This window comes from Drosophila rhopaloa, unplaced genomic scaffold, assembly GCF_018152115.1.
Source record: "Drosophila rhopaloa isolate 14029-0021.01 unplaced genomic scaffold, ASM1815211v1 contig_178, whole genome shotgun sequence".
Lineage (NCBI taxonomy): Eukaryota > Metazoa > Arthropoda > Insecta > Diptera > Drosophilidae > Drosophila > Drosophila rhopaloa.
Window position 1 is genome coordinate 4,205,319 of NW_025335059.1, and position 25,144 is coordinate 4,230,462.

At 43.5% G+C, this 25,144-nt stretch overlaps 7 protein-coding genes across 12 annotated transcripts in view; 4 read left to right on the plus strand and 3 right to left on the minus strand.

The window, feature by feature from the left end:
• The first annotated feature begins 2,483 nt into the window (after positions 1 to 2,483).
• Positions 2,484 to 13,611, plus strand: LOC108044150 (protein Skeletor, isoforms B/C). Of its 2 annotated transcripts, XM_017123038.2 has the most exons (8): positions 2,484 to 2,838; positions 5,412 to 5,915; positions 6,517 to 6,776; positions 7,569 to 7,668; positions 9,189 to 9,965; positions 10,301 to 10,494; positions 10,753 to 11,160; positions 11,291 to 11,445. In XM_017123038.2, the coding sequence occupies exons 1-8, from the start codon at positions 2,778 to 2,780 to the stop codon at positions 11,330 to 11,332; spliced, it is 2,346 nt and encodes a 781-aa protein (XP_016978527.1). In that variant the 5' UTR covers positions 2,484 to 2,777; the 3' UTR covers positions 11,333 to 11,445. The 2 variants fall into 2 exon arrangements, with proteins under 2 accessions (XP_016978527.1, XP_016978526.1); XM_017123037.2 differs by having other exon boundaries at positions 10,753 to 13,611.
• A 91-nt stretch (positions 13,612 to 13,702) lies between these two features.
• LOC108044151 (transcription initiation factor IIA subunit 2) lies at positions 13,703 to 14,344 on the minus strand. Its single transcript, XM_017123041.2, has 2 exons — positions 14,163 to 14,344; positions 13,703 to 14,089 (listed from the first exon to the last, which is right to left on the minus strand). Exons 1-2 carry the CDS (start codon positions 14,232 to 14,234, stop codon positions 13,844 to 13,846), a joined length of 318 nt encoding a protein of 105 aa, XP_016978530.1. The 5' UTR covers positions 14,235 to 14,344; the 3' UTR covers positions 13,703 to 13,843.
• Positions 14,345 to 14,807: 463 nt separating this feature from the next.
• LOC108044116 (bromodomain-containing protein 2) lies at positions 14,808 to 16,532 on the minus strand. The gene is made up of 2 exons (XM_017122989.2): positions 16,493 to 16,532; positions 14,808 to 16,432 (listed from the first exon to the last, which is right to left on the minus strand). Exon 2 carries the CDS (start codon positions 16,393 to 16,395, stop codon positions 14,815 to 14,817), a length of 1,581 nt encoding a protein of 526 aa, XP_016978478.2. The 5' UTR covers positions 16,396 to 16,432; positions 16,493 to 16,532; the 3' UTR covers positions 14,808 to 14,814.
• Positions 16,533 to 17,426: 894 nt separating this feature from the next.
• On the plus strand, positions 17,427 to 18,633 carry LOC108044115 (serine protease snake-like). Its single transcript, XM_017122988.1, has 3 exons — positions 17,427 to 17,525; positions 17,593 to 17,761; positions 17,828 to 18,633. The coding sequence occupies exons 1-3, from the start codon at positions 17,456 to 17,458 to the stop codon at positions 18,414 to 18,416; spliced, it is 828 nt and encodes a 275-aa protein (XP_016978477.1). The 5' UTR covers positions 17,427 to 17,455; the 3' UTR covers positions 18,417 to 18,633.
• Positions 18,634 to 18,773: 140 nt separating this feature from the next.
• LOC108044113 (serine protease snake-like) lies at positions 18,774 to 19,915 on the plus strand. Its single transcript, XM_044458975.1, has 3 exons — positions 18,774 to 18,843; positions 18,902 to 19,058; positions 19,114 to 19,915. The coding sequence occupies exons 1-3, from the start codon at positions 18,774 to 18,776 to the stop codon at positions 19,700 to 19,702; spliced, it is 816 nt and encodes a 271-aa protein (XP_044314910.1). The 3' UTR covers positions 19,703 to 19,915.
• Positions 19,916 to 20,878: 963 nt separating this feature from the next.
• On the plus strand, positions 20,879 to 21,894 carry LOC123037564 (phenoloxidase-activating factor 1-like). Its single transcript, XM_044458833.1, has 2 exons — positions 20,879 to 21,132; positions 21,197 to 21,894. Exons 1-2 carry the CDS (start codon positions 20,888 to 20,890, stop codon positions 21,783 to 21,785), a joined length of 834 nt encoding a protein of 277 aa, XP_044314768.1. The 5' UTR covers positions 20,879 to 20,887; the 3' UTR covers positions 21,786 to 21,894.
• Positions 21,876 to 25,144, minus strand: part of LOC108044137 (chromatin modification-related protein eaf-1) — a 29,779-nt gene continuing 26,510 nt past the window's right edge. For 3 of the 5 annotated variants that reach the window (XM_044458829.1, XM_044458828.1, XM_044458830.1), the window contains exons 8-11: positions 25,035 to 25,128; positions 24,834 to 24,962; positions 23,953 to 24,367; positions 21,876 to 23,188 (exon numbers count right to left, since the gene is read on the minus strand). In XM_044458829.1, the coding sequence (XP_044314764.1) occupies positions 22,723 to 23,188; positions 23,953 to 24,367; positions 24,834 to 24,962; positions 25,035 to 25,128 (1,104 nt within the window). In that variant the 3' untranslated portion in view covers positions 21,876 to 22,722. Of the gene's footprint in view, positions 23,189 to 23,952; positions 24,368 to 24,620; positions 24,963 to 25,034; positions 25,129 to 25,144 lie in introns of all 5 variants that reach the window. The other 2 variants (XM_044458831.1, XM_044458832.1) reach the window with 2 other exon arrangements.

The window sequence follows — 25,144 nt, forward strand, 5'->3', positions numbered from 1 at the left end:
ATTTATAAGCTCTTAAGCACATATGAATTTCTTTAGTCTTAAAAGAGTTTTTTTCTAAGTGTGTATCAGGGCGAAACTCAATTTTGTTGGTATATTTAAGGGGATTGGAGGAGTGGAAAAGGCGGCTGGAAAAAGAGGTTCCCCAATGGCTCCACCTTCGCAACGAGTTGATTATGAAAGCGTTTTACAACAGCAACATGACTTTTTGTTCGTCTGCCGGTCTCCGAAGTGAAAGAAGCATTAAAAGCGACCTGAAACATGATGACTGTCGGTAATTTATACGAAATGTGCGTTTTTGCCTCATTTCAGTATTTCCAGCATTTCCCTGATAATTACATGCTCCCCATGTATAATCGCCAATCACGTCGCCAGCTGCTCCACCAAACACCAAGTTGCAAAAATAAAAACAGTTTTTGGCACCACTTAGGCAAATCTGTTGAAATCTAATTTGAATTTGCAAAAATCATAACGCCATTTGGGATACACAAAAATCATCATCGGCTAGAGGTTATTGATTCGCCGTTGGCTTTGTTGTTACCACAAAAGGGAGATTATAAGCCAAGCGGTATATGGCAAACAAAGCCCGAATGCAGGCACAAAGCCCACAAAAGATTCAGGGCCTTGGCCAAGAACAAAAGGATGCCCAAACCTAGACCTGATGTTCGCCTTGACTTCGTCCAATGTCGCCGCTTTGTTTGGCCACCAGAAATTATCTTCATTTCGGCCGAGGCCCTAATTGAATTATGTAAGCGGGAAGCAAACGGTTAACAAGCGCTGGTAACCGCACACTTATAGTCTGAGTTTGACCTTTTACGATCTTTCCCTTTTTTTCGGAGCCGCCGGCCAAATCGAGCGATTCCAAAATTGTGAACTTGGCAACGGATCACGAATTGCCAATTTGCTTTCTTTCACCTTCGAACCGGCGATTTAATCCAACACGAAAAATTAAAAGAGACAGCGGATTATCTAATCCGGTAATCCAGTAATCACGGGAACAATCGAAAGTGCAATCAAAAGAAATACATAAGTAAAAATAAATTGTTTTTAGGTGTTATTTAATCGAATAAATGAGATAATATCAACATTCGCCAAAATAAACTAATCTGCACTCGCCCCACATACAAAATCCAATTGCATTTAACTTATTTATGCTGAAAAAAGTAAATGTAACTGAATAATAAGCTTCTGTTTGAATAAATTTGTTATTTGCGATATTTTGTTTGTGTAATAAGCAGTTTGTTTATATTTTATTCTGTTTACAATATTTTCTTTTATTATTTTTACTAAATTCAACGACTTTTTGAATTATTTCACAGTCATCTTATAAATGGCTACAAAGTGAATCCAAAAATCAATCGGTTTAAAAGTGGTAACTACCAACTGTCGCGGAAATAGCGCCAAAAGGGAATACACAAATTAAACGTGCAGGAAGTAAAAACTGCATGTAATGCCAAACAAAAGTGGGTATCGAGCATTCGAGATTTCCGAATCACTCTGGACCGTAATTTGACAAAAATAAATTGCATTAGCAGAGAAACAAGTTCAACACGCAGAATAACATTTAAATTCACCAGCAACAAACAGTCAAATGAGCAACGAAAAAAAAAGAAAAATGATAGAGGGTGTGCAAAAAATGTATTTAACTTGGCCGAAAAGGCGCCGCGGCAGAAAGACTTTTGAAGTTCGTTTTTTTTAGAGCTGGCTACGACAGCAACAGCGCAATAATTATTGCCGACGCTGATGAGACAGGCAGCAATAACAACACCACAACAACAGTGGGTCACTGGTGAGCCGGGTGATCACAACAAAAAGGCAGTAACAGTGACGGCACAGCGGCAACAGCAACACTAAGAGACAAAAGAAGCAGCAGCATGAAGTGTAGTAGTAACAGCAGCAACATCAGCCATATTCATATCAGCAAAAGCAACACCAAGAGTACAGAGAAAAGCAGCAATATCAACAGTAACAGCAGTAACATTAAGTCGGAATATTAATTGTAATGGCTCAACAGCAACATCTACATCTAAGGATTAAAGACGCAGCAACATTAACAGCTGGAACAGTAACATCTCCTGCAGATATTTTACATTGGCCTAACAGTAACCCCGAAGCTTAAAAGTAACAACAGCTACATTAGCTGCAGGAAAGGCAATTGCAATGGCAACCGATATTGCAGCAACAGCAAAAGCTAAAGGCACAGCAGCAACATCAACAGTGCCAACAGCAACATCAACAGTCCTAGCAGCAACATCAGCAGTCCCAGCAGCAACATCAGAGCAGATATAGCAATATCAGTGGCACAGCAGCAGCAGCAACACCAGACGTTTAAACCGCAGCAGCAACAACATTGCCAGTAAAACCAGACCCCGAACAGTTCTGCCGGCGTCGGCAGAGAGAGCGGGAGCGGAGAGAAGGCGGTGGAGGCAGCGGGTCCAAGTTTTTCAACTCTTCGCTGACAGCGCAGACGCAGCGTCGTTGGCGATCAGTGCGGTTTTGGAGTTCGTTGCGTCCGGTCGCGAGATTCCAGGCTCAGTGGAACCCCCAAAAGATCCGTGGATTGAACCGATATCGTTTTCGATTCGCGAGTGCAGATCTTGTCCCAGAGTTTAACCAGTGTGTGTGTGTGTGATTGCCTGTGCCAGGATAAGCACATCCTGCTGAAATAAAGCCAAATAAAATCGGGGCTCCAGCCCAAGCAGCCACACTGTCTTGCCAAAATCCCCAGACACACACTAGCACAACCACAAGCACATCCACGAGCAAAGCAACCGTTAGCCATGCTGGCAATGAAGGATAAACCTTGGCTGCTGCTATTTGGCCTATTGGCCGCATTAAGCTGTAAGTACCCCGGGCAATGATTTATAAGTGCCATTGTGATGCAAATTGAACGGATAGCGATGCAGACACAGCTGCAGATAAAGATACATTTTCAGATACAGATACAAATACAGAAACTAGATTAGTGGCCTGTATTTATGGCCCAGACAATGAGCCCACACACCTCAATGACATGCCGAATACGAATCCAATGTATTTATCATCTTTTGTGAGTGCGGTGCCAGCCAGCCAGATGAATATTCATCAGTTTTTATGATCGCGCTGACCGTTGAACCGCTGACCAACTCCACAATTGTCCCACTGACGGACTGCATTAGCATTTCCACCCGAGATTTGCATAAATTGCTGGCTTGTTTCCTTGATACCATTTCGAAGACCTCCTAGCGACTGGAAAAGCCGCTGGGAAAGTAGGTCTCTGGGTTGCTTAGTCAGTGCGAGTAATAAACAGGGTTCACCAAATCGGTTAGTTGATAGCTTAGCTAATTAAATAGGCGTTGTGAATATGTACATAAATAATATTTAACAGTACGTGGAAATATCAGTTGAATAAGCTTTTTTATTTGCTATATAAAGCAATACAATTACAGAATGCAATAATTTATATGGTATTTTTTAGATGCTTTAAAATATTGTTTTAGTATTTGATACAGCCTAAATTAATTACAAATTCAAATATCATTTTTATTTAAGCTTAGAATTTATTATCCAATTTTAAAAGTTATTAGAAGTATTTTATAAGTATTATAGCTTATTGATTTGGATTTTTATTACAAACAGTACAAGAATATTTTACAATAAATATTTTATAGCCTCGCAATCTAAACGTTTATCAACATGAAATAAATACCAGTTCGATCATTTGATTAATTTAAATTTCGGAAGATCAAACGAAAGCATTACATGCGTTGGAATTTATGTGTTCTCGTTAATTATTTTGTTTTGATCATTTAAAAAAATCGAGCATTTAAAAATTTGGGTATACAAATATTTTCAATTGAATTATGTCTTTTTGTGTGCGATTTTATGCTTTTGGAGTCCATTGATTTTGCAATACGAGTCGCTTCAGATGATTGGCAATTGCCCCCAACCAGTTCGATGGGTTTGCTTGGCCAATAGCTGAGTGCCTAATGGCTCCGTCTGACTTTAGCCCGATCATCATTAATAAGCCTGCGATTGCTCCGCGTTTGTTGTTGCCGTGCGGTGCTTTTAATTACACCTTTGGCATTTTGCATACGATCGCGCAAGTGCCCCCGTGAGCTTTAAATCAATGATGGATTCTGGGACAGTCAGGCGGAAATCGGCTAGGCAGAACACCGTGGCCGACAAACTGGCTAGATTCTGGCGAACTGGAAACGAGAAAGACTCGTCCGCGTCTGCGCAAAATTTGGAGCAGTCGAAGCCATGGCCACGGAAAAGTGAACCGGCCAGCGGGTAAAAAAACCAATCGGGTTGTGTCAAAAATAAAAAATAACTGCAGGCCATGGCGACCATGTCGCCCCGACAAACCATTTGATGGCAGTTAAAAAAGCAAACGTGTTTATGGCCCATGCAAAAAACAAAGCACACACAACAGCAACAAAAAGATTGTAATAAAACACAGATAAATTGAATTTGAGCAACAACAAGAGGCAAACCAAACTCAACGGCCAAGTTTGTGAAGGTGAAGTGGGAATTTTTTAAATCGAAATTTTCCAGCCCACAAAGCAAACAAAGTTGGCCCATTAAAATCGGCTTAGAACCATTCATCTCCTAACGAGAATTAGTTCCCATTAAGACCTGGTTTTTTCGCTTTTGTTTTGGTGTTACACGCCTCACGAATTCTCGGATTGTACTCAAAATTTATTTGCCGTAAATCCGTAAATCCGAAACTTCCTGTGGTCCAAAGAACAAAGACTGCGATCGAGTTTAAGCTACGACACAACGCTTGCCTATATTTTTGTTTTGGTTTATTTGTTTGCCAGAACCCGTTGATATGGAAATTAAAAGCACTGAAAAAATAAAACGATGCTTAATATCGGTTCAAGAAATCGAAGACTGGTAAATTTAAAAATTGCCAATAAATTCACATAATTAAACATACTTAACCTCTCTAAACAATTATTTTTATTAAAGTTTATAACCAAGTGAGAATATTCTGATAGAAACAATAATGTTATATTATTAATAGTGACTAACAGATTATAATTTGCATAAAAATGAAATTAAAATTTTAAGGTTTTAGAGATATAGATCTAAAGTTATCTTTTGTTCTTTAGATACAAAGCAAGGTCTTGTTTAATTTGATATTATCAATGTAAATTAATAAAACTAAATTAATGCAAAGTGTTTTCAAGAATCGCCACGAAAGAGTTTTCAATATTTTTTTCCCATGTAAAATGATTTTGAAACAAACTTAAGCTTAAATTATGGATTTTCTTTCGGTGTACGACTAATTAAGTGGTCGCTAAGTGGCTGCGGAGATTTCGTGTGTGTATTCATTACCCAGTGACTCAGCTAGTGCCAAGTTTGTTGCCTAAGTCTTTTGTTTTGGCTGTTTGCCCCACCAATTCTTACTTCTGCCTTTGTGTTTGCAGGCTTAGCCAGCTTCGGTGACGCGGCTTACCCGTACTATGGCACCAAGATCGGAGCCCTGACCCGCCTGCACCACGGTGTCTCCGGCGATGTGTACGCCGTGGACTCGCGCACCATCTTCATCAAGAAGTTCAACTACGACGGCGAGGCGCCGGCGGCCTACTTCTATGTGGGCAACACGGCGCGGCCCAGTAACGAGGGTGCCGCCCGGCTGAGGGACGAAAGGGGCGGTACCGCCTCCCTGACCCGTCGCTACCGGAACAAGGACGTTACCTTGTCGCTGCCCGAGGGCAAAACGCTGCGCGATATCAAGTGGTTCTCGGTGTGGTGCGATGAGTTTGCCGTTAATTTCGGCGACGTCGCTATTCCGGCCAACTTGGACTTCCCGCGCCCGCAGAAGATCAACGCCCTGAGGGGAGTCCATGGGGTATCCTCCGACAACATTGTCATCGTGGACGCCCAGACACTGCTCGTGCCCAACTTCAGCTATGACGGCGAGGCGCCAGGTGAGTACTACTCCAAAACTCCAGGAACTCTAGGAATAAGTTATAGAAGTAGTAATGAGTTATATGAAATAGTGCAACTTTCTAAGAACTTTAGAACAAGATGTCACATAAGCTAATTATTGGGCTTACATAAGTATGATGAAGTTTTTTTTTGGAAAAAAGTCAACCGGTTTTTTACCCACAAAGAATCGTTTTAATACCAATTACTTACTTCAATATATGTATAATAATAAATAAGTAAACAAATATTCAGAAGTACCTTGGAACTCATTTGCAAAACAATACTTTCATAGACTACAGCAAATTTAAAACCTAATAATGATATGCATTATTTATATCGAAATGTTTTTCACTTAGGGGAATTCACACTGAAGTTCTTTCATTGAGTTGATAGCAACAAAAACTATATATACTGGATCAATAAAATGCTTCAGTCAAAAGTGTGGGTAAACAAAACTTGAAAGTAGATTTAAATTTTGATTTGCTGATTTCGGGTTCTAGAAGTCTGAAAAGTTAATTAGCTGATACAGAAGTACTTTTTTTTGCTACTAGTTAGCTGTTTTGTGCTGATCTAAGAGTTTCTCCCGAATATTACTTGCAGATGCCAAATTCTGGGTGGGTCGTGGCCAGCGGCCCACGTCCGAGGGTCTGAGGATTCCGGACGAGAATGGCAAGGAGAACCCGCTGCGCCGCTACGAGCGCAAGACGATCGTATTAACCCTGCCCGAGGATCTGACCATCTTCGATATCGGTCACTTTGGCGTGTGGTGTGAGGCCTTCACCGTCGATTTCGGCCATGTCCGCCTGCCGGAGGGCCTAAATGTGCCGCCCTCGCTGAAGATGCTCGGAATCAGTCCACAGGTAAAGAAGAACGCCAGACAGATCCTAAGCGAGCTGCAGCTCTGATTGCTGATCGCTGATCGCTGACCGCGGTAGATGGGTGTAACTGTGTGTTGTAACTCTATTTATGCAAGCGTATTTATTGTTGTGTAATTGCAAATATTTATCAATCAAATCGAATCGGATCCGGCATCACGAGTCGTGACCGGAAATTCCTAGACTGTAAGCTGGATGGACGGCGGAGGAGAGATCCAAAATATATATACTTATATACATACATATGTGCAACACATTCTATAATATATGTGTCTATGTAATACTCACCTGCTTGTTATTTGTGTTTTGTTGTCTTGATCAGCTTTTGCTTGAGCTCCGGGAGCGTCTTATACAAAATGAAATCTGTGTGGAGCCGAATCCTATTTGTTCCTCGAAACCCACACCTCGAAAAAAACCCACAACACACACAAAAACCAAAACCACACACACACACATACACATAAACAGAACTTCCCACACAACGACAAACATATATTCCTGTGATCTACTAACCCCCAAGCGAAATCAAAAACATTTTTCATTTTGTATAATAAAACCATTCAAAAAGCAAAAATCTTTCGATAACAGCAAAACAAAAATACAAACATTTCGGGTACGATCAAAATTCTGATTTTGGCAACGCTTTCTCCTCCTCCTCCTCCTCCAACCCCTCACCCACACCCACCCACACGCACACACATCCAACTCCAAATCCAACTCCAACTCCACTTCCGTTTCCGATCCAATCGAACCTTCCCTTAAACCAATCTCTTCCAGTCGAAGCTCAACTGCGAGGTGCTCTACGACGATCTAGCCTTCGAGGTTCGCTGGGCGGTGGCCGGCGAGAGCATCGTGGTCCAGTTGGTGGCCAAATTGGGTAAGTCCGGGGCGATCTTTGGGTGCTAATTGCTCGCAAAATGCGGATACTGTTCCGCCCTTGTAAACCATAAGAATTGTGTTAATTAAAGGTTAATTAGAGTAGTTAAACATACATTTAAGATTTTTAAAAAATTTTTTTAATGATTTCAAAGTCTTTAAGTTAAGATTGGAAAGTACCCTAAAGAAATAGTTCCAGTTTTTTTTAGGTTTTTTAAGATAAGCAATCAAACAATATTTTATTAACAAAAGCATCAGAAATTGAGGAAGTTTTATTATAGGTATTTCCGATTAGGGGTCATATTAAATTATTCAGCTTTCTGCTTTATCATTTTTTGTTGGTAAAACTAGATTACAAAATTAGAATCACTTTAAATTAAAGTTTTAATTAAATGTCCAACTTAAAATATCAAATCAATCATAAAACCGATTCTGTTTATCGGGAGTTTAATTTTGTTAAACTAAAACACAACTTCAGTAAATAAATCCAAAGGTTTTACGGCAGCCAAGCAGCATATTTGGAATTTACCGAGATTTCTTTTGGAGCCCAATCCCTTTGCCTGACCTATCCCACTTGGTGACAAGCCTTCGGCGGAGAGTCCATGGCAAGTTGGCTTCTGCATCTGCTGCTGGTGATTTATGATGCTTTGACATTTTATCGAGTACAGTTAGCAGGGAGGGGGGGGGGGGGGGGCGACGAGATGGCAACAATAAAATCCAGTTGGCATCCAAATTGACCGATCAGCAGCAGCATCGTCGTTGGCAGAATAACAAGTTGCGAATTATGACGACTGGTTTTATTGCGCAACTCGAGTGCTGGCTGGGATGGGGTGGACAAATGGATGGATGGCTGGTTTTATTTGTTGGCTGCATCTGCCATCACGAGCACCGTGGGCATACTTTGGCCATATCCATCCGCCACTGGTCTTACTCCAAGCTGGGCAATTTGCAACCGCTAAGAATGCCGCCAGGAATTTTCACCGGAAAACTGCCGGTCGACCGGTTAGCCTGGCCAGAATTGGGGCATGCAACTTTCATTGATTGCGAGGCTCCGGACACTTCCCGCAGAATTTGATTGTACTCGAAAAAGGCTTGAAAGATTGTTAATGGTTGTCAAATAGATATAAAATCACCATAATTACCGTACAAAAGGAAACATTTTTTTTCCTAAATCATTTTGTAATATTCTTCTTCTGACAAACAACATAAATGAATAATATTGATAGATCACTTTTTGATTCGAATTTTGACATAATTTTAATTGATTAGTCCAGTCTTTTCCGAGTTTGAAATTAAAGAAAGAAATACCCTTAAACAATATTGTTTTTGGTAATTGATTTGTTGATTGATTATTTTTAAAAGACCTTGTAGTTTGTCATTATCACAAGTCACACGAGCGCTTATAAAATAATTCTGATTTTCGTAGTTAGTTTCTCTGTTTCTTACTTTTTCTGAGCGTGGCTTTAAGTTGGCCACCAAACTTTTGTAAAGAATCCTCTCAATATCCCTATATTACCACAGAACCGAACCACTACATGTCCTTCGGCATCTCGCCGAGCAAGAACATCAGCCAGATGATCGGGGCAGATGCCGTGGTGGCTTGGGTGGATCCCCAAACCGGAAACGGATTCGCGACCGACTACTTCCTGGAGGGCAAGGCGCAGTGTTCAGGTGGACGTGGCGCCTGTCCGGACACCAAGATCTCGGAGAAGACCAACTCCATCCGACTGCTCAATGCTGCCATGGTGAATGGCTATTCGATTGTGACCTACCAAAGATCGCTGGCTGCCACGGATCGTTTGGATTTGCCCATCTCGATTACGGACGCAGAATCGGTAGTGTGGGCAATTGGACCGCTTAATGATTTCCGAGAAGTCTCCTTCCACACGTTCTACAATAAGCACCTGCACCAGATCGAGTTTGGTCGCCAGCCCAAGTGGAATTGTCCTTTGCCCGAGGGCGCTCGTCCTGGCAGCAACTCATCCGAGCAGGAAGACTCCTCTCCCGCAGCCCAGAGTTCGACGGGTGGAGCGGGTTATCCGCCAGCAGGAAGACCCAATGTCGAGCCTGATGAGGAGTTCTACGAGAATAGGGCGGAGGCACTGCATCGACAGCCCCCGCAGAGGCGCCAGGAAACCGCCATTCTCACCCAGCGGAGACCCGTTCCCACTCCAAAACCAGTGAACAGCAATGGTGCCTGGGACATCCCCGCAATCCAGTGCCACGAGCCAGAGGACGGAGTGTTCTACGCCCAGATGGGTCCCACGGGAGGAAAACACGGTTATCCAGCAATTACAGGTGAGCCCCTTTAAGGAACAACATAGTGATCCATGACACCGAATATAAATATAGCTTTGCCAAAATGAGAGCTAGATCTTTTCCTCCCAGACTTATTTTATGAATTTTCCATATATGAAATATGGTTTTTAATTATAAATATATTTGTTTGCTTTTTAACGTTATTTATCACTAAAAATTAATGGTTTAATATATTACAACAGCTTTATTTAGGCATAATATTTAGTTTTTTTTATTTAGTTGTAATATTGTGAATATAGCGATTTCTATCCCCTAAATAATATTTTATAGCTACTTTCTTGTACATAACTTAATTATATTTTGTCATACCTTAGGCCACGTCGGCTGGGGCATTTCCTGGTACATCAACGGACTACTTATCCCCGAGATCCATGTGGTGCGCGGCAGGACCTACACCTTTGTGGTGGAGGGCGGCAACAACCCCGATATTCCGGCCAAGTACCATCCGTTCTACATCAGTGATGATCCTGTGGGAGGATACGAACACAAACGCGAGGAGGAAAAGAAGGTGAGATTTATATTTTTCATAAATCGTTTAAAAACAACTTCTTTAAAATACACAGGGTAAATTGAACTATAAAGAGTTAAAGAGTAGAACATAAATAGTAAAAGTATACAAAATTTATTTAAAGCGGTTTAGTTTTTAATATGTTTTGACAAAGTTTTTGCACATCAAACTTTAGGTGGTTTTCTCTGTGTTGTATACCTAATAAAATAAATTACTTTTATAATTCACTATTATATTATGACCCTTCTTCTTTTTTAGGCCGTTCGCATCTACGCCGGAGTGCATCGCTCCCGATCTGGCCAGGTCACGCCTACCGGCGTGGGTCGTCTCTGCAACTGGACGCCCGACGTGGAGGGTCCTCCGGCCGACGACTACCAGTCCTTCGGCGCCTACCAGCGCACCCTGACCCTCAAGTGCGACGCCGGAGAGCCAGGCGTGATCAGCTGGAAGCCGGACAGGAACACGCCGGACACGGTGTACTACCACTGCTTCACGCACCGCTACCTGGGATGGAAGATCCACGTCCACGACGCCTGCGACTCGGAGGCGGGCGGCCTGAAGGGAGCGCCCTCCGAGCGCCACGAGATCCGGCTGCCGGCGGAACCGGAACCGGCGCCCGTGCACGAGGACTACGCCGGAGAGGCGTCCGTTCGGCACGAAACCAAGGTCAGCGCCAACGATAATTTTTTATTGAAGCACCAAACCGATTTGATTAAGAACCACAATATGAACGGAACACCGCCCAAACTGAGTTTTGAAATAACGAAATCTTCGGAAATAACCAAACTGATTTCAGATGGCATCCGCGCTGCTGAGGCTCTCGAGGAGAGCCTACTGAGGAACCCGAATCTGAACCCCCATCCCAACCAGAACCCGATTCCGCATCCGCATCCGCACCAGAAACCGAACGTGACCCCGACCGAGATCAGCTCGCGACCCGAGATTCTGCTGGGCGAGACCCATGCCCACAAGCTGAACACATCTCCATCCGCATTCCCATCCCCATCCCCATCAGCATCACCCTCCCCCGGCAACCTGAAGCTGCCCATCTTCGCGGCCGGTCCCCATCTCATCCACCATCCCCCGCACTTGCATCGCCTGCAACACCACCACCTCCAGCAGCATGCCCCCCACCCGCATCTCCATTTGCATCACCACAACCTAACCGCTAATCTTCCAGCGCTGGCCCAGAAAACCATCGGCCTGTCCGAGTTCCTGCGTCCGCCGCAGAACGCCCCGCTCTTCCATCCGGTGAAGCTGCCCGGCCGTCGCCCCTTTCCCGCGCCCATCAAGAAGGTCCCGGCCTCCAGGCCCATCCTCCCGCAGCAGCATCCGCATCTGCATCCGCATCCGCATCCCGGCCTTCTGCAGCAGCCCTCCTTGATTGTGAGTCACTACAGGAAGCCGGTGCCCGGATTGCTGAAGCCCTTCGTCAAAGAGAAACCCTTCCCGCTGCAGCCGCTGGCTGCCTCGGTTCTGCTCCTGGGACAGCCCACTGAACTGGGCGGAGGACTGGGGCTGGGCAACAAGGGCGAGCGACTGAAGGCCAAGGGTAAGCCGAAAATTCCAGTGCCCTATGTGGATCTGGAACCGCAGGGCTCGCTGCAAAACACGGCCTTCTTTAATCAGCCGGGAAAGGGGGATCAGAAGCCCATAGCTACTCCCGCCTCCAGCACCACACCCAGCTCAACCACGACCACGCCGCTGGTGAAACGTCCTCCCGTGAAGGAACCTTCCCTGGAAGAAATCGCCAGTATGCGACCAGCCGTAAATCAGGGCTTCAAGCCCGACACCGTGATCGTGGAAAGTGGCTTCCGACCCATCATGCGAACAGATGGCAGTGGGGTCCAGTTGCCCAAGGAAATCATTGAGCAAGTGGCCCATCGCCGGGAGGATCCGGGAACCGAAATCGATGAGGTGATGGAAACGGATACGCTATTCCTGACAGCTCAACAAGGAGGCAGTGAAACGCAGAGCTTTGAGCCCATGTTTATACCCTCTCCTTTGGACAGTACCAATGCCTCAAAGATATTGAAGGTTAAAATAAAGGAGGTGAGTCCCACGGCCTCGGCCTTAAGATTGCCCTCTGCGGCTCTGGAGCACGCCCTGCCCTCCGCCTCGGAGTTGAGGAAGCCCACCTTGGACGAACTCTTTGAAGACGAGATAAACGAAGAGGAGCTGGAACTAGAGGCAGTTCCCGAAGGAGATGATGAAGAGGTACTTGAAGAGACCACCAAGAAGGCAGCGCCGACCACTCCAAAAGAGATTCCAAGCAGTACCACCAAGAAACCGGAATCCGAACTCCTAGAGGACCTCTTCGGTCCCGAGGAAGAGGATATATATGCGGATGAGATGGAACTGGAAATGGATGACCGAGTGGCGGCTGCTGCGGAGCGGATTGACACCTACTACCTGCCGCCGGACAACCGCAAGGTTCCCCATTCGAGTCTACCAAGTGGAGCCCTCTACACCTTCGATGGCAAGTCCGTGGTGGACAGTAGCCTGGTGCTGCCACCCAAATTGGATGCGGCCGAGAGTGTAGGAGTCCACCAGCGTCATGCCCAGTATGGGCTTACGCCTTTGGAGCAGCTCGTACGAACCACTCCGCAGTTTGGAGCTTACAGAGGGGAGTTGCCACAGGAGTTCCGGGGAACTGAGCCCCAACCCGTGTCGGAGTACTCACATCCGGCGCCCTTCATTCGAACAAGCACCACTGCGGGATTTTCCACCAGCAGTGGCAACACAGTCTATCCGTACTCCCCATCGCCAGGAGCATCCACATCCACATTATCATCATCATCATCGTCGCCATTGTCCTCATCATCGCTGAGACCCATCTCCACCAAGTTGCAGCTACTGAAGCCAGTGGGCCGAAGGGCGTAGGAGCTGCAATAGCGAAATTATAAACAAAAGCTAGCATTTAACCGAACCGTTTTGGGGTGTACTCTCATAACCACGTTACATTTACTCGTAAACCTGTATTAGTCCGTAGTTTTCTTTTAACAATTATGATGCTCTTAATTTTAAACGAACGCATGAATTTTATTAGCTAAGCTAACCGATTGTGTTTAAGCCGCATTTTAGTCGTTGTGAAATAAAAACCAAGAATTAATCTGACTTCATTGTTTTACTAAACTTATGTAGAGGGTATACCAACCTTACAAGGGTCTTGAAAAATAATCCTCCAGGAATAAGGGATAGTATCCACTTGTTGAACTATGAATTAACAGTGTATTTCATGTAATGCCTGCAGCATCACACGGTCGGGTTTTAGCTTAACGTCTACGAATCTTACAACTATTTGTAATGGTTATAATGGTGTATGGTGTTCAGATCGGATCGGTAGTATTTAGAACTCGCTCTTGCCGTCGCAAGCCACGATTTTGACCTTGTCCACCTTGACGAACTCATGCACCTCGCGGAACTCGACATCGTTGAGCATGAGGGTCCAGACATTGTCGCAGAAGCGGTAGGTGTTCAGTTTCCCAGCCTTGAAGGTCACGCGGGCCTTGACCCGCTGGTTGAGTGCGTTGTTGATGCTCTTGTCGAACTGCAGCAGCACCTTGAACGCCAATCCGGGCGTGATCTGGCCGTACTGCAATATGGAGTCCCAAAAATTAAATTGCGCTCTGCCTAGCTGCGGTCACTTTCAAGGGCCCAATACCCACCTGAATCAGCTCATCCAGGCTCTCCTGCAAGGTGTTCCCCAGCGTGGTGTTGCGGTAAAGTTGGTACGACATGGTGGTTCCGTTAAATTCCACTTATCTTCGCTTTTTTTCCTGAAAATTTCCGCAGTCTCCACAATAGAGGTGGAGGACCATCGATGGCAACTTCGATGTCACCGATGTATTCAGAGCATCGGTATTATCGATACTTGTCCGGGCGTCATCGATGTTTTTCTATCTTAACGACTGTCAGAAGTCTCATTCCAGTTCTAGCATGCTCTGTTATTTTCCACTTCAGTTATAAATTACCGATGAAAAATGCACTTTTTATTATTTAACTAAAGGAAATGTTCGATATGACGTGCTGAGAGGGCGCCTGGCTCACGGTGTAGAGTTGCCAGATCTCGGTCTCAGCTCCATCTGATAGAAGTAACAAAATGTACCACTAGGGGGCGCTGCGTGTGCTCGAGCGTTATAGCTTAAAATTATTATATTCTTTTGCTAAATTTAATTTTTAAGTGTTAGGACGGTCAATTAAAATGATTTTACAAATGTTGTATGTTTATAAGTAATTAAGTCTTAAAATCAATCTTATTTAAGATATTTTTAAACTAATTAGAGCCTAGCATATATTTTCATGATAGGACACAGGGTTTTAAACTGCCTTAATATCGCTGTTGATTTCTTCCTTTACAATTGTATCACTCTTATCGATTTTCTCAACCACAGGCTCCGATTTAATGGGATCTCCTGAACTGGGCTCCGATTTGATAAGATCTCTCGAACTGGGCTCCGAACTCTTTTCAGTGCTCTGGTCATCACTTGCCTCCTGATCACGGGGCTTTTCTAGTCCTTCCATGTCCTTTTCCTTGGTGGCCACCATTTCCCGTGCTCTTTCTTTGGCCTTGGTTATCAGTTCCTTGTACTTGGGCAGCCTCTTCTCAAAGATCTCATTCGACTTCTTCACGGAGGTCTTGACCAATCCGTCGTCAGGAAAGCAGCGTAATGCATTCTGGAACATCTTTCGCACGGAGGCCACAAAGCCATCCAAGTTCACAAAGATGTCCGAATCCAAGCGCTCCTGCAGCACCTTCCAATCCAGTTTCTCCTCCCGATCGTGGTCGTACTCTGGATTCTGTGAGTATCTGCGCCAGTGATCCGCACGATTGAAGGCCCAAGTGAACTGGCGACGCTTTCGCTTCACCATGGACTTCAATAGATGATCGCAGTGGCTCTTCTCGATCAATCGGTCCAGAGATTTATAGCAGATGACTGGTGGCTTGGGCTTTGGGGGAGGTTGTGTCGGAGGAGGAGGAGGAGGAGGAGGTGGCGTTTTTGGCAGTGGCAAGAGCACGGGTTCAATGGGAGCAGAAGTCAAAGGGGGTGGCAGGACAATTGGTGGGAAGATAGTTGGTGGAGCAGCCTGCTTCCCCGACTGCAATTTTAAAGTATTCCCTATAGTATCGCTTCTTAATTGGGGCAACTCCCAGGGATTTCTCAAAGGATTCATCATTGAAGGAATGGACAGCATTGAAGTTAAAGGATTGACCAAGGAATTGGGCATGAAATTGGGTATCAGTGAAGGCGGCAGCATATTGCGAAAGGGGATTTGCAGCGGAGTCACACCAGGAATAGGTGTGGGGCAGTTTCTGGTAGGTCGACATAGGTGCCAGTCCGCAGGAGGATGAAGACTTGGAGCCAGAGATGGGGCCACTGTGGAAGCCGGAGCAGCGTCCAGAGTGTCGGCAGCCTTTCGCTTGCGCTTGTCCTGCTTGGGCTTCAGTTCCTCCTCCTTGCTCATGTCTATCGAGGCCAGTCGCGTGTAGAAGGCGCTCCTCAGCTCCTTGCCCGCCTGATGGACCGGGGTGCCCTCCAGATTATACAGCATGCAGTTCTCGAAGATCAGCTCGAAGTCATCCAGGGCCTCGTCCGCCTGCCAGTAGTAGTTGTTGTGCAATCGCTTCTTGATCGTACTCAGGTCCATCGGGTGCTTGATCAACGTGTGATAATCGGGCACACCCAAGGTCACCGAATCCACTGGGTTGCGGAAGTGATACGAGCAGCGACTCCGCCAGATGCAGTTCAGCACGGACTTGAGGTCCTCCAGCACATTGGTCCTGCGGCCTGGACGATTTGGCGGCGGAATGACCGGCGGCTGGACGATCCCATTCACCGGTTGGAGATCCGGCTCATTGCGCGGTGGAGGCTGCGGCTTCTCCAACTTCGGTTCATCCATAAACGTTTGGTTAGCTCAGCTAAGCAGATCTGAATATCTGCTCAAAACATTTCGTTAGCTGTTCGCGTAATTAATGTAAAAAAACCCGAATTCTTACATTTTGTATAACCGATTAGTCTCCGCTCCTTTCAGCTTGGAGTCCCGGAATATACTAAATATTTTAGTTAAGATTATCCAGTAATTCTATTTGACGTAAAGGTCCAAGGTATTGAGCATTACATTTTTGTTAATTTTTATACCCTTGCAGAGGGTATTATAATTTCAGTCAAAAGTTTGCAACGCAGTGAAGGAGACATTTCCGACCCTATAAAGTATATATATTCTTGATCAGCATCACCAGGAGAGTCGATCTAGCCATGTCCGTCTGTCCGTCTGTCCGTCCGTCTGTCCGTCTGTCCGTCTGTCCGTCCGTCCGTTTCTACGCAAACTAGTCCCTCAGTTTTAAAGCTATCTGCTTAAAAATTTCCCAAAAGTTGTCTTTCTATTGCAGGTAGTATATAAGTCGGAACGAGCCGGATCGGGCGACTATATCATATAGCTGCCATATAACTGAACGATCGGAAAAGCCATAACGTTGATGTTTTTAAAGTTAGGAAGTTGGGATTTTCTATGGGTTTTATTTTTGGCCAATCAATCCGACCTACCAAATTTCATAAGGATCGGACGACTATATCCTATAGCCGCCATATAACTGAACGATTGGAAATGCCATAACTTTGGTGTTTTTAAAGTTAGGAAGTTGGATCTTTTATGAGTATTAAGAATACATCATATGAATAATTTTGAAGAATATAATTTACAGAATATTCTGCAAGGGTATATCAACTTCGGCTCCGTCCGAAGTTAGCTTTCCTTTCTTGTTTTATAAAGAATCCTAATCATAATCATCGTTAATCTTCCACCTTGCATTCTATATTTACTTGTTCTCCTTTCAGAATCTCATACATGAAATGTGTGTAGAGGCTTTAACTGATAAGAAAACTGGTATTAGAATGAAATTATTTATTAAATTTAGTCTTTATGAAGCCTTTATTCGGTGCAGTTTCACTTTGGAAAGAAAATGTATATACGGATTTTTTCACTGCTTCTCCTATGGGTCTCTTGCTTTACTGAAATATCTGCCACTAATGGTAAGCGTTCTGCTTATAAATACCACTATATATTATATTTAGATAATTATCCATTTATTTAAGTAAGACTTAACTGTGATAGTTGGTGGCACTGGAGCCCATCCACAAAAATACCGCATGGCAGCTCGTCTCGGACATCACTATTCTACTCGCAACCAAACCAAGTGGTTTTGCGGAGGCACGTTGATTAGTAATCAGGTGGTTTTGACGGCTGCTCACTGCTTTTATTCTTATATGTGGGTACTATTTCTAATTCGAACTTTAAACTCGTATAAAATATCTTAATAATTATATTTCGACAGCGGAGCAGTGAATATTGTGCGACTGGGAGAACTTGTTTTCGATAGCAACAAGGACGATGCCGAGCCAGAGGACATTGAAGTTCTCGAATTGAAAGCCCATCCAGAGTTCCGGTATCCCGCTCTCTACAACGATATTGGGATTGTCCGTTTGCGTAGGAAAGTAACCTTTAGTCGTTACAAGCTGCCCGCCTGCTTGCCTTTGAATAATGGAGATCAGTTCGATGCCTTCACTGCCATCGGATGGGGTCAAAAGAGACCCGACGAGTTCGAGCCATCCAAGGAACTGAGGGAGGTGCTTCTCCGAAACTATGGTCAGACTTGTCAGGGAACAATAGAACCGAACGAGGACTTGCCTGAAGGATTTCACGCACAGTCCCAGCTTTGTGTTGGATCCCCGGAACATAAGGACACATGTAATGGGGACTCGGGAGGTCCTCTGCTCGTTAGTTATTCCGGAGATGGTTGCCAATATCAAGTAATGGGTATCACGTCAGTTGGAATCGCCTGTGATACTCCGGACTTTCCCAGTTTGTACACGAAGGTGCACTTCTTCCGGGATTGGATCAAAGGAGAGTTGACTGGCAGTTAAAAAAACCAAGACGCTGCTGTTAACAACAGTTTTAATACTTTATAGAATAGTTATTTTTTTACTCCATTGGCATTTAGAACATTGCTACGCATTAACATTTAGCAAGAAAAATGCAATTAACAATTATCGTTCTTATCATGATTTCAATAAATTTCTATTCTATATTTAGGAAATGTAAATTCCGACTTATCAATAAATCCGATTAGTGAATCCCAAAGAAATGTAATTTCCATTTGCAAAAAGCTTACGCATATAAAGAAACCGGTATTTAAATGAAATCATTGATTCCAATTATTAAGTTGATTTTAGTCTTCGAGAAATCTTCTTCCGATGCAGTTGAAGTCTGAAAAATACAAAATGGGAAGATTTATTTTGATACTGCTTTTCCTTTGTGGCTTTAGCTTTGCTCAAATATCTGTTAATCAAGGTAATTGTAATTTTATTATACAGTTATAGTTTTTGGAAATATTTTATTTTTTTATTAGATATTGGCGGGGTTCCTGCTGCCCCGAAGGAGTATACCCCGGCAGCTCGCCTTGGCCATCGTAGCTCTGCCAAAAACCAAACCAAGTGGTTCTGTGGTGGCACATTGATCAGTGATCGCGTGGTTTTGACAGCTGCTCACTGCTTTTATTCGGATGTGTAAGTTTAATATCACAATTGATTTCTAAACCAAACAATAATTATAATACTGCAGTGGTTCAGTAAATATTGTGCGCCTCGGAGAACTTGTTTTCGACAGCGACAAGGACGATGCCGAACCAGAGGACTTTGAAGTTCTCGAAAGGAAGGCCCATCCAGATTTTCGGTATCCAGTTCTCTACAATGACATTGGGATTATCCGCCTGAGTGGGGAAGTCAGATATAACCGGTACAAGCTGCCCGCTTGTCTGCCCTTAAGTGGTGGAGATCAGTTGGCTTCCTTTACGGCCATCGGATGGGGTCAAAAAGGATTCACCCAATACGAACAGTCCAAGGAACTGAGAAAGGTGGTTCTCCAAAACTACGGTCAGTCTTGTCGGAGGACAACAGAACCGAGCGAGGACTTGCCCGAAGGATACAAAGCAGATTCCCAGCTCTGTGTCGGATCGCCGGGACATAAGGACACCTGTAATGGGGACTCAGGAGGTCCACTGCTTATTAGTTATACAGGAGATGGGTGCCAACATCAAGTCATGGGGATCACGTCAATTGGAATCGCATGTGATACTCCGGAATTTCCCAGTTTGTACACAAGGGTGCACTTCTTCCGGGATTGGATCAAAAAAGAGTTGGCAAACATTTAAAGAAAATAAGCAACTACTGCTAGCATCGGGTCCAATAACTGTTTACTATATACAATAGGGGATTTTTTGTTGAAAATTTAAATACTTTTTTGCCAGATTCGCATTAGCAACAATTCTCTCTTTTCAGAGATAACTAGTTTCAGCATTATCGATGATTCAAGTCGAGCTGTAATAAACTTTTTACGTTTTAATCAATAAAATTCTATTCTATAATCGGTGAGTGTAAGTTCCTTCTTATCAAAAAATCGGATTATTGAACCCAGATAGAGAAATCGGTGTTTAATTTAAGTCAATATCGACATAGCTTCATTGTTTTCAGTAATATAGGCGTAGGAATCGAAATGTAGTCGATTTGTAATTTATGCTGAAGAGGAAATGCCAATTAAATGGAAGTTTCAGCAGGATAATGACCCGAACCATTCTTCAAAGCTGGCCAAAAAATGGTTTGTGGACAACGAAGTTCCCTTGATGGAATAGCCTTCGCAGTCCCCAGACTTAAATCCTATAGAGCACCTTTGGGGGATAATAAAGAAGAGGATTGGTGGGTTTAAGACCAAAACTAGGGAAGATTTGTGGAAGAAAGTGAATTATATTAAAATTACCATCAAAACTAATAGGCTTTGAAGCTACAAAACTGTTTTAAATAAAATTAACTCAGTCGTTTCTATTATTTTTTCCAGGCCTAAAAATTAAAAAAATTATTTTTTAGTTCATAACGTTTTTTGAAAATTATTGTTTTGGCATATTTTGACACATAATTGTATCGACCATAAATCAAAATTATTAAACTTAAAAAAAAAAAAATTTACTGAAGAAAAGTTTGAAAAATACGAAAAAAAATTGTCGTTTCTATTATTTTTTCCATGACTGAATATATTTTATAGGGTCGGAAATGTCTTCTTCACTGCGTTGCAAACATTTGTCTCAAATTATAAGGGTATAAAAAAACTACTTTGAAATTATCACAATAATAAAAAGGTAGCAATACAGCGGTAAAGTTGAAAGGCGTGGAGACAAATTATTTTAGTGATAATTTTTGAACTATGACTTCAAATTGACACAGTGCAAAGCTAAGCAAATTTCCTCTTATCAGTAATGACAATATATGGGGGTTCACAATTAGAATTAAACTATATATGACTGAAATTATTTACCATATTTCAGTCTGTGCAAAAACACCTTTCAATGCAGTCTAAAAAATATAAAATTACCCTGTGGATTTTTTCACTGCTTATTCTACAAGTTTGCAGTTTTTCTTCTTTAAAATGGACGTTAATTGGTGCCGAATTAGCACTAACGGAAGAGTTCCCAGCAGCAGCCCACCTTTGTTTTCGTCGTTCTTCCCTGGGAAAAATTAAATGCTTTTGTGGTGGCACATTGATAAGTCGTCGGGCGGTTCTAACGGCAGCCCACTGTTTTTATTCCGATGTGTAAGTATCACAAAAAGCTAAATAAATGTAAGCTACATTATATATTTACATTATATTTCCGCAGGGGAGTAGTTAATGTTGTGCAATTTGGAGAAACTTTTTTCGATGGCGTCAAGGGAAGTCCGGATCCACTGAATTTTGAAGTTCTTGAAACAAAGAAACATCCAAACTTCCGGTACCCTGTTCTTTACAACGACATTGGGATTGTGAAATTGCGCCGATCAGTAATATATACCCCATACATATATCCCGCTTGTCTGCCATATAATAATGGAGACGCGTATAATTCCTTCACTGCCGTTGGATGGGGTCAGACGGATGTTGGCCGATTGGACCAGTCCAGGAAACTAAGGAAAGTGGAGCTTCATAATTTTAAAAATAGATGTCGGAACACAATTGACCCTAACGATGAACTACCGGAAGGATACAGGAACAAATCTCAGCTGTGTGTTGGATCTACGAAGCACAAGGACACATGCAATGGTGACTCAGGAGGTCCTCTGCTTATTTCCTATTACGGGAAAAATTGCCGCTATCAAGTTATGGGAATCATATCATTGGGACTCAGTTGTGATACTCCGAACATTCCCAGTATCTTCACGAGGGTGCACTTTTATCGACATTGGATCAAAAAGGAAATGGGCAAAGTTTAATATCGTTTGGCATGACAAAATACAATTGGTAGTTATTGTCAAATAAATACGTTAGTTTCCTTTTTATACTTCCAGCAAAAATCAAATAAATTTTCTTTTTTAATTTTTATTTCTTTTGTGTGGTTCCGCTAAGTGTGATCTCGTTTCTTGTATTTTGTTTTACAATTATAATTTTACAATAGTTTCAACTAAATAAATAATAACAATTTATAAATATAATTTCTCTCATTTTTTCCTTCATCGCTTCTCAGGGTTTGTTTGTTTTTGACATAAATAATTTGTTCTTCTAGAGCTTAAAAACATTTTCGGCATACACAATAAATTAAAATCAGTAGCTGCTTTTGATTTGATGTTAAGTGCTTAAACAAGCAAATGAATGGTTAAACGCATTTTCGCGTAGATCTGTTTTCTTGATGATTAATCCGTTTTTAACTTAGTGGCTAAAGCTTAAGCTACCTATTTATAAAAATAATGGGTAAGTCTAAAAATTGCAACGAAAACAAAATCTATAGAAACCAAGGATCTATATGCAATAAATAAATACTTAATACTAACATCTGTAGCTTGGGGTGTTTACTATATACAAAACAACGCAAAACTTGCGCCGAAGCGCTTTCTAAGAAGCAAAACCTATCGCTTATGGTTAGAATTCTTCTTTGTAACTTGATTTCCATTAACATCATCTTGTTGTTTTATTGTCTATTTCGAAAGTGTGGCGCGCGCCGCCCAGCGACGCAACTAAGCGGGGAGTCGTGTGAGAGTCTGGTAAAGAACACAAAACAACAACAAACTCCGAGGCTGAGGCCTGACATCTAACACTAAACTCTATACTCGTATCGTATATGGATAGCTATATGTATGGCCCGCACTACTTGTGCCCGATGACGAGCGTGTAGTTGGCTGTGCTTACTGTCGACGACATCGCCGACAGTGTTGGTCATTTGGCCAGTTTGAGGATCTCGGAACGGGCCAGGTTGTTCCCTGTCCCTGTTCCAGCCGAGGCTACGGTCGCTCCAGCTCCTTGTATCGCTACCATGCTTCCTGGGCCCGTTGTGGTCACGGGTGGAGCCGGAGCAATCCGTATGGGTTTGGCTCGCTGCTGATTGAAGAGGCCACTCAATGTGGCCGCCGTGCTGGTGGTCAGCACCATGCTGGCCCCACTTGTGTTGGCCTGGCGTTTGCTCCGCGCGAGTCCATTTATTTTGTTGTTCGTTGAAGAGGGCGACTGCTGCTGCTGATATTGCTGTTGTCCGCCAATTACAGCTGGCCCTGATGGTGGAACAGCAGCTGTGGTGGCTGAGGATAAGGATGTGGCTGCGGGAGTCGAGGAGGCTGAAATGTTATCCAACTCAGTCATTGCTTCTTGTATGGCCCGCTCGAGTTGCGAGTTCAGTTTGCGGCTCCTTTGTGGTCGCAAGGTGGGTGTGTGTATGTGGTTGCGTTTTTGGTTGTTTTCAGGTTGGGTTCGGGTTCGGGTTTGTTTTTTTTTTCATTTTCGAGTGGGGTTGTTGGTCATGATGATGATGATGATTATGCATACACACACAGAGTTATTCACGTTGGGGTTGGCAGGTCAGGGTTTAATTTTTGGATTTGGTTCAGCGCATTTAAAAAAAGAAACAAGAACATTAATTAGCAAATTAAAAGTCAAAATAAAAACAATGATTAAATTAATTAATAATGCATTTAAATGCCGATTAAACGCTAAATTGCACAGCTATAAATATTAAATGTCCAATTGTCAAGATATAGCTACAAATACTGCAAAAATAAACTAACCAATTATATAAAAAGATGTAGCTTCTAGAGCTAAATAAAGACTGCAAAAGTAAACTACAACTAAAATAAATAATAACACAAAATAAACTACAAAATTTTAAAATTTACTTAAAATGTTAGGTATAAAGTCTTCAAAATAAACTACAAATGAAACAAAAATATCTATAAAAAATATTACTTCAATATTTAACCAATTTAGAGAAAAAGTTATTTAAAAAAATCGCACAGAAAACTAAGAGATACGTATTATATCTCTAGCTACAGTGCTGGTCTGGTGTTCACCTATAGCCGAAAGTTCCCTCATATTGTGCTGTTGGATTAATTCAGATTTATTATAAGCCTCCCCCTGATTTTTTCCTAGACATTCCCACCCTTAACCGATGCTCACTTTCTCGTATCCTTCTGGGCCTTGTGATGTGCTTCCAGACCCTCGGAGAGACTCTGCAACGAGTTGACCGGAATCAGTTCGGAGGTGGAGCGCCCGCCGCCGCCGAACCACTGAACCCACACGTGGTCGAACTGCTGCGACGGCGTGCACACTCCGTCGGGCATCTTGACGATCTTCCCGGGCCAGGCGGGATGGCCCCGGGCCGGACCCCAGATCAGTTCCCCAATGGCGAAGGAGCGCGGTGGCAACAGGAAGCGGCTACCGGCCGCCGAGGGCGTAGCACGGACTGCCCCTCGCTGCGGTCGACGCGTACGTTTCGTGGGCGTCCGGATTACCGCCTTCTCGACCGTTGGTGGTGCATCCTGGATCGGAGTGGTTGGACCCGAGGAAAGCTGCTGCGTTGTTGTGGGCGACTCTACGAAAGGCACACACACACACATAGAGACTAGGACTTTGGCTTTGGTTACTCGGGGGCATGGGTGTTCGGTATTCGGAGTTCGGTGTTCCCAGCACCAGCAGAGTACAAACGGAGGGCATAGATTACAAACTAAACAAAGGTGCAGGTGCCGTAGATGGTGCAGGCGATCATGCAGTGGCCAAATGGGTGGTGTTGTGGTGGTGTGTTAGCGTGTGGATGCAGTTAGTGCTGGTCAGCGATGGGGCCTTACCCTGGTAGTCAATGTTAACTACTTTGTGGCTTTGGAGGAAGGTGTTGGAATGGCTGTTGGAGATGCTTGGATTGTGATGCTGCATGGCTTGCTGGCGCTGAACAAGCTGACGGTGACCCGCCATCACAGTGGTGGTTAGTGGTGCCGATGATGACGATGTTATGGTCATGGAAGCGGATGTGGAGTTTGTGTTAGATGTGGCCAGTCGCATACCTTGACCCTGCATCAGACTAATCCCGTTCTCGGCCGTCGCCTGCGAGGTGATGTGAATACGCCTGATCTTGGGCTCCGAGTGCTTGTATATTCCGCTGGGCTGGGTAAACAGATTGTTGTTGCATATGCCTGTATGGTAAAGACATAATATAATTAGCAAGGTCTTTAAAACGTCGCATCCCAAGAGGGAGATGCACTTACTTCTCTCACAGTCCGTTGAAGATGGTGACTGCCTACTCTCCACGCTTTGGGGTGAAACAGCCGCATCAGGTTCCGAACTAGATACACATTGAACCTATAAAAATATATAT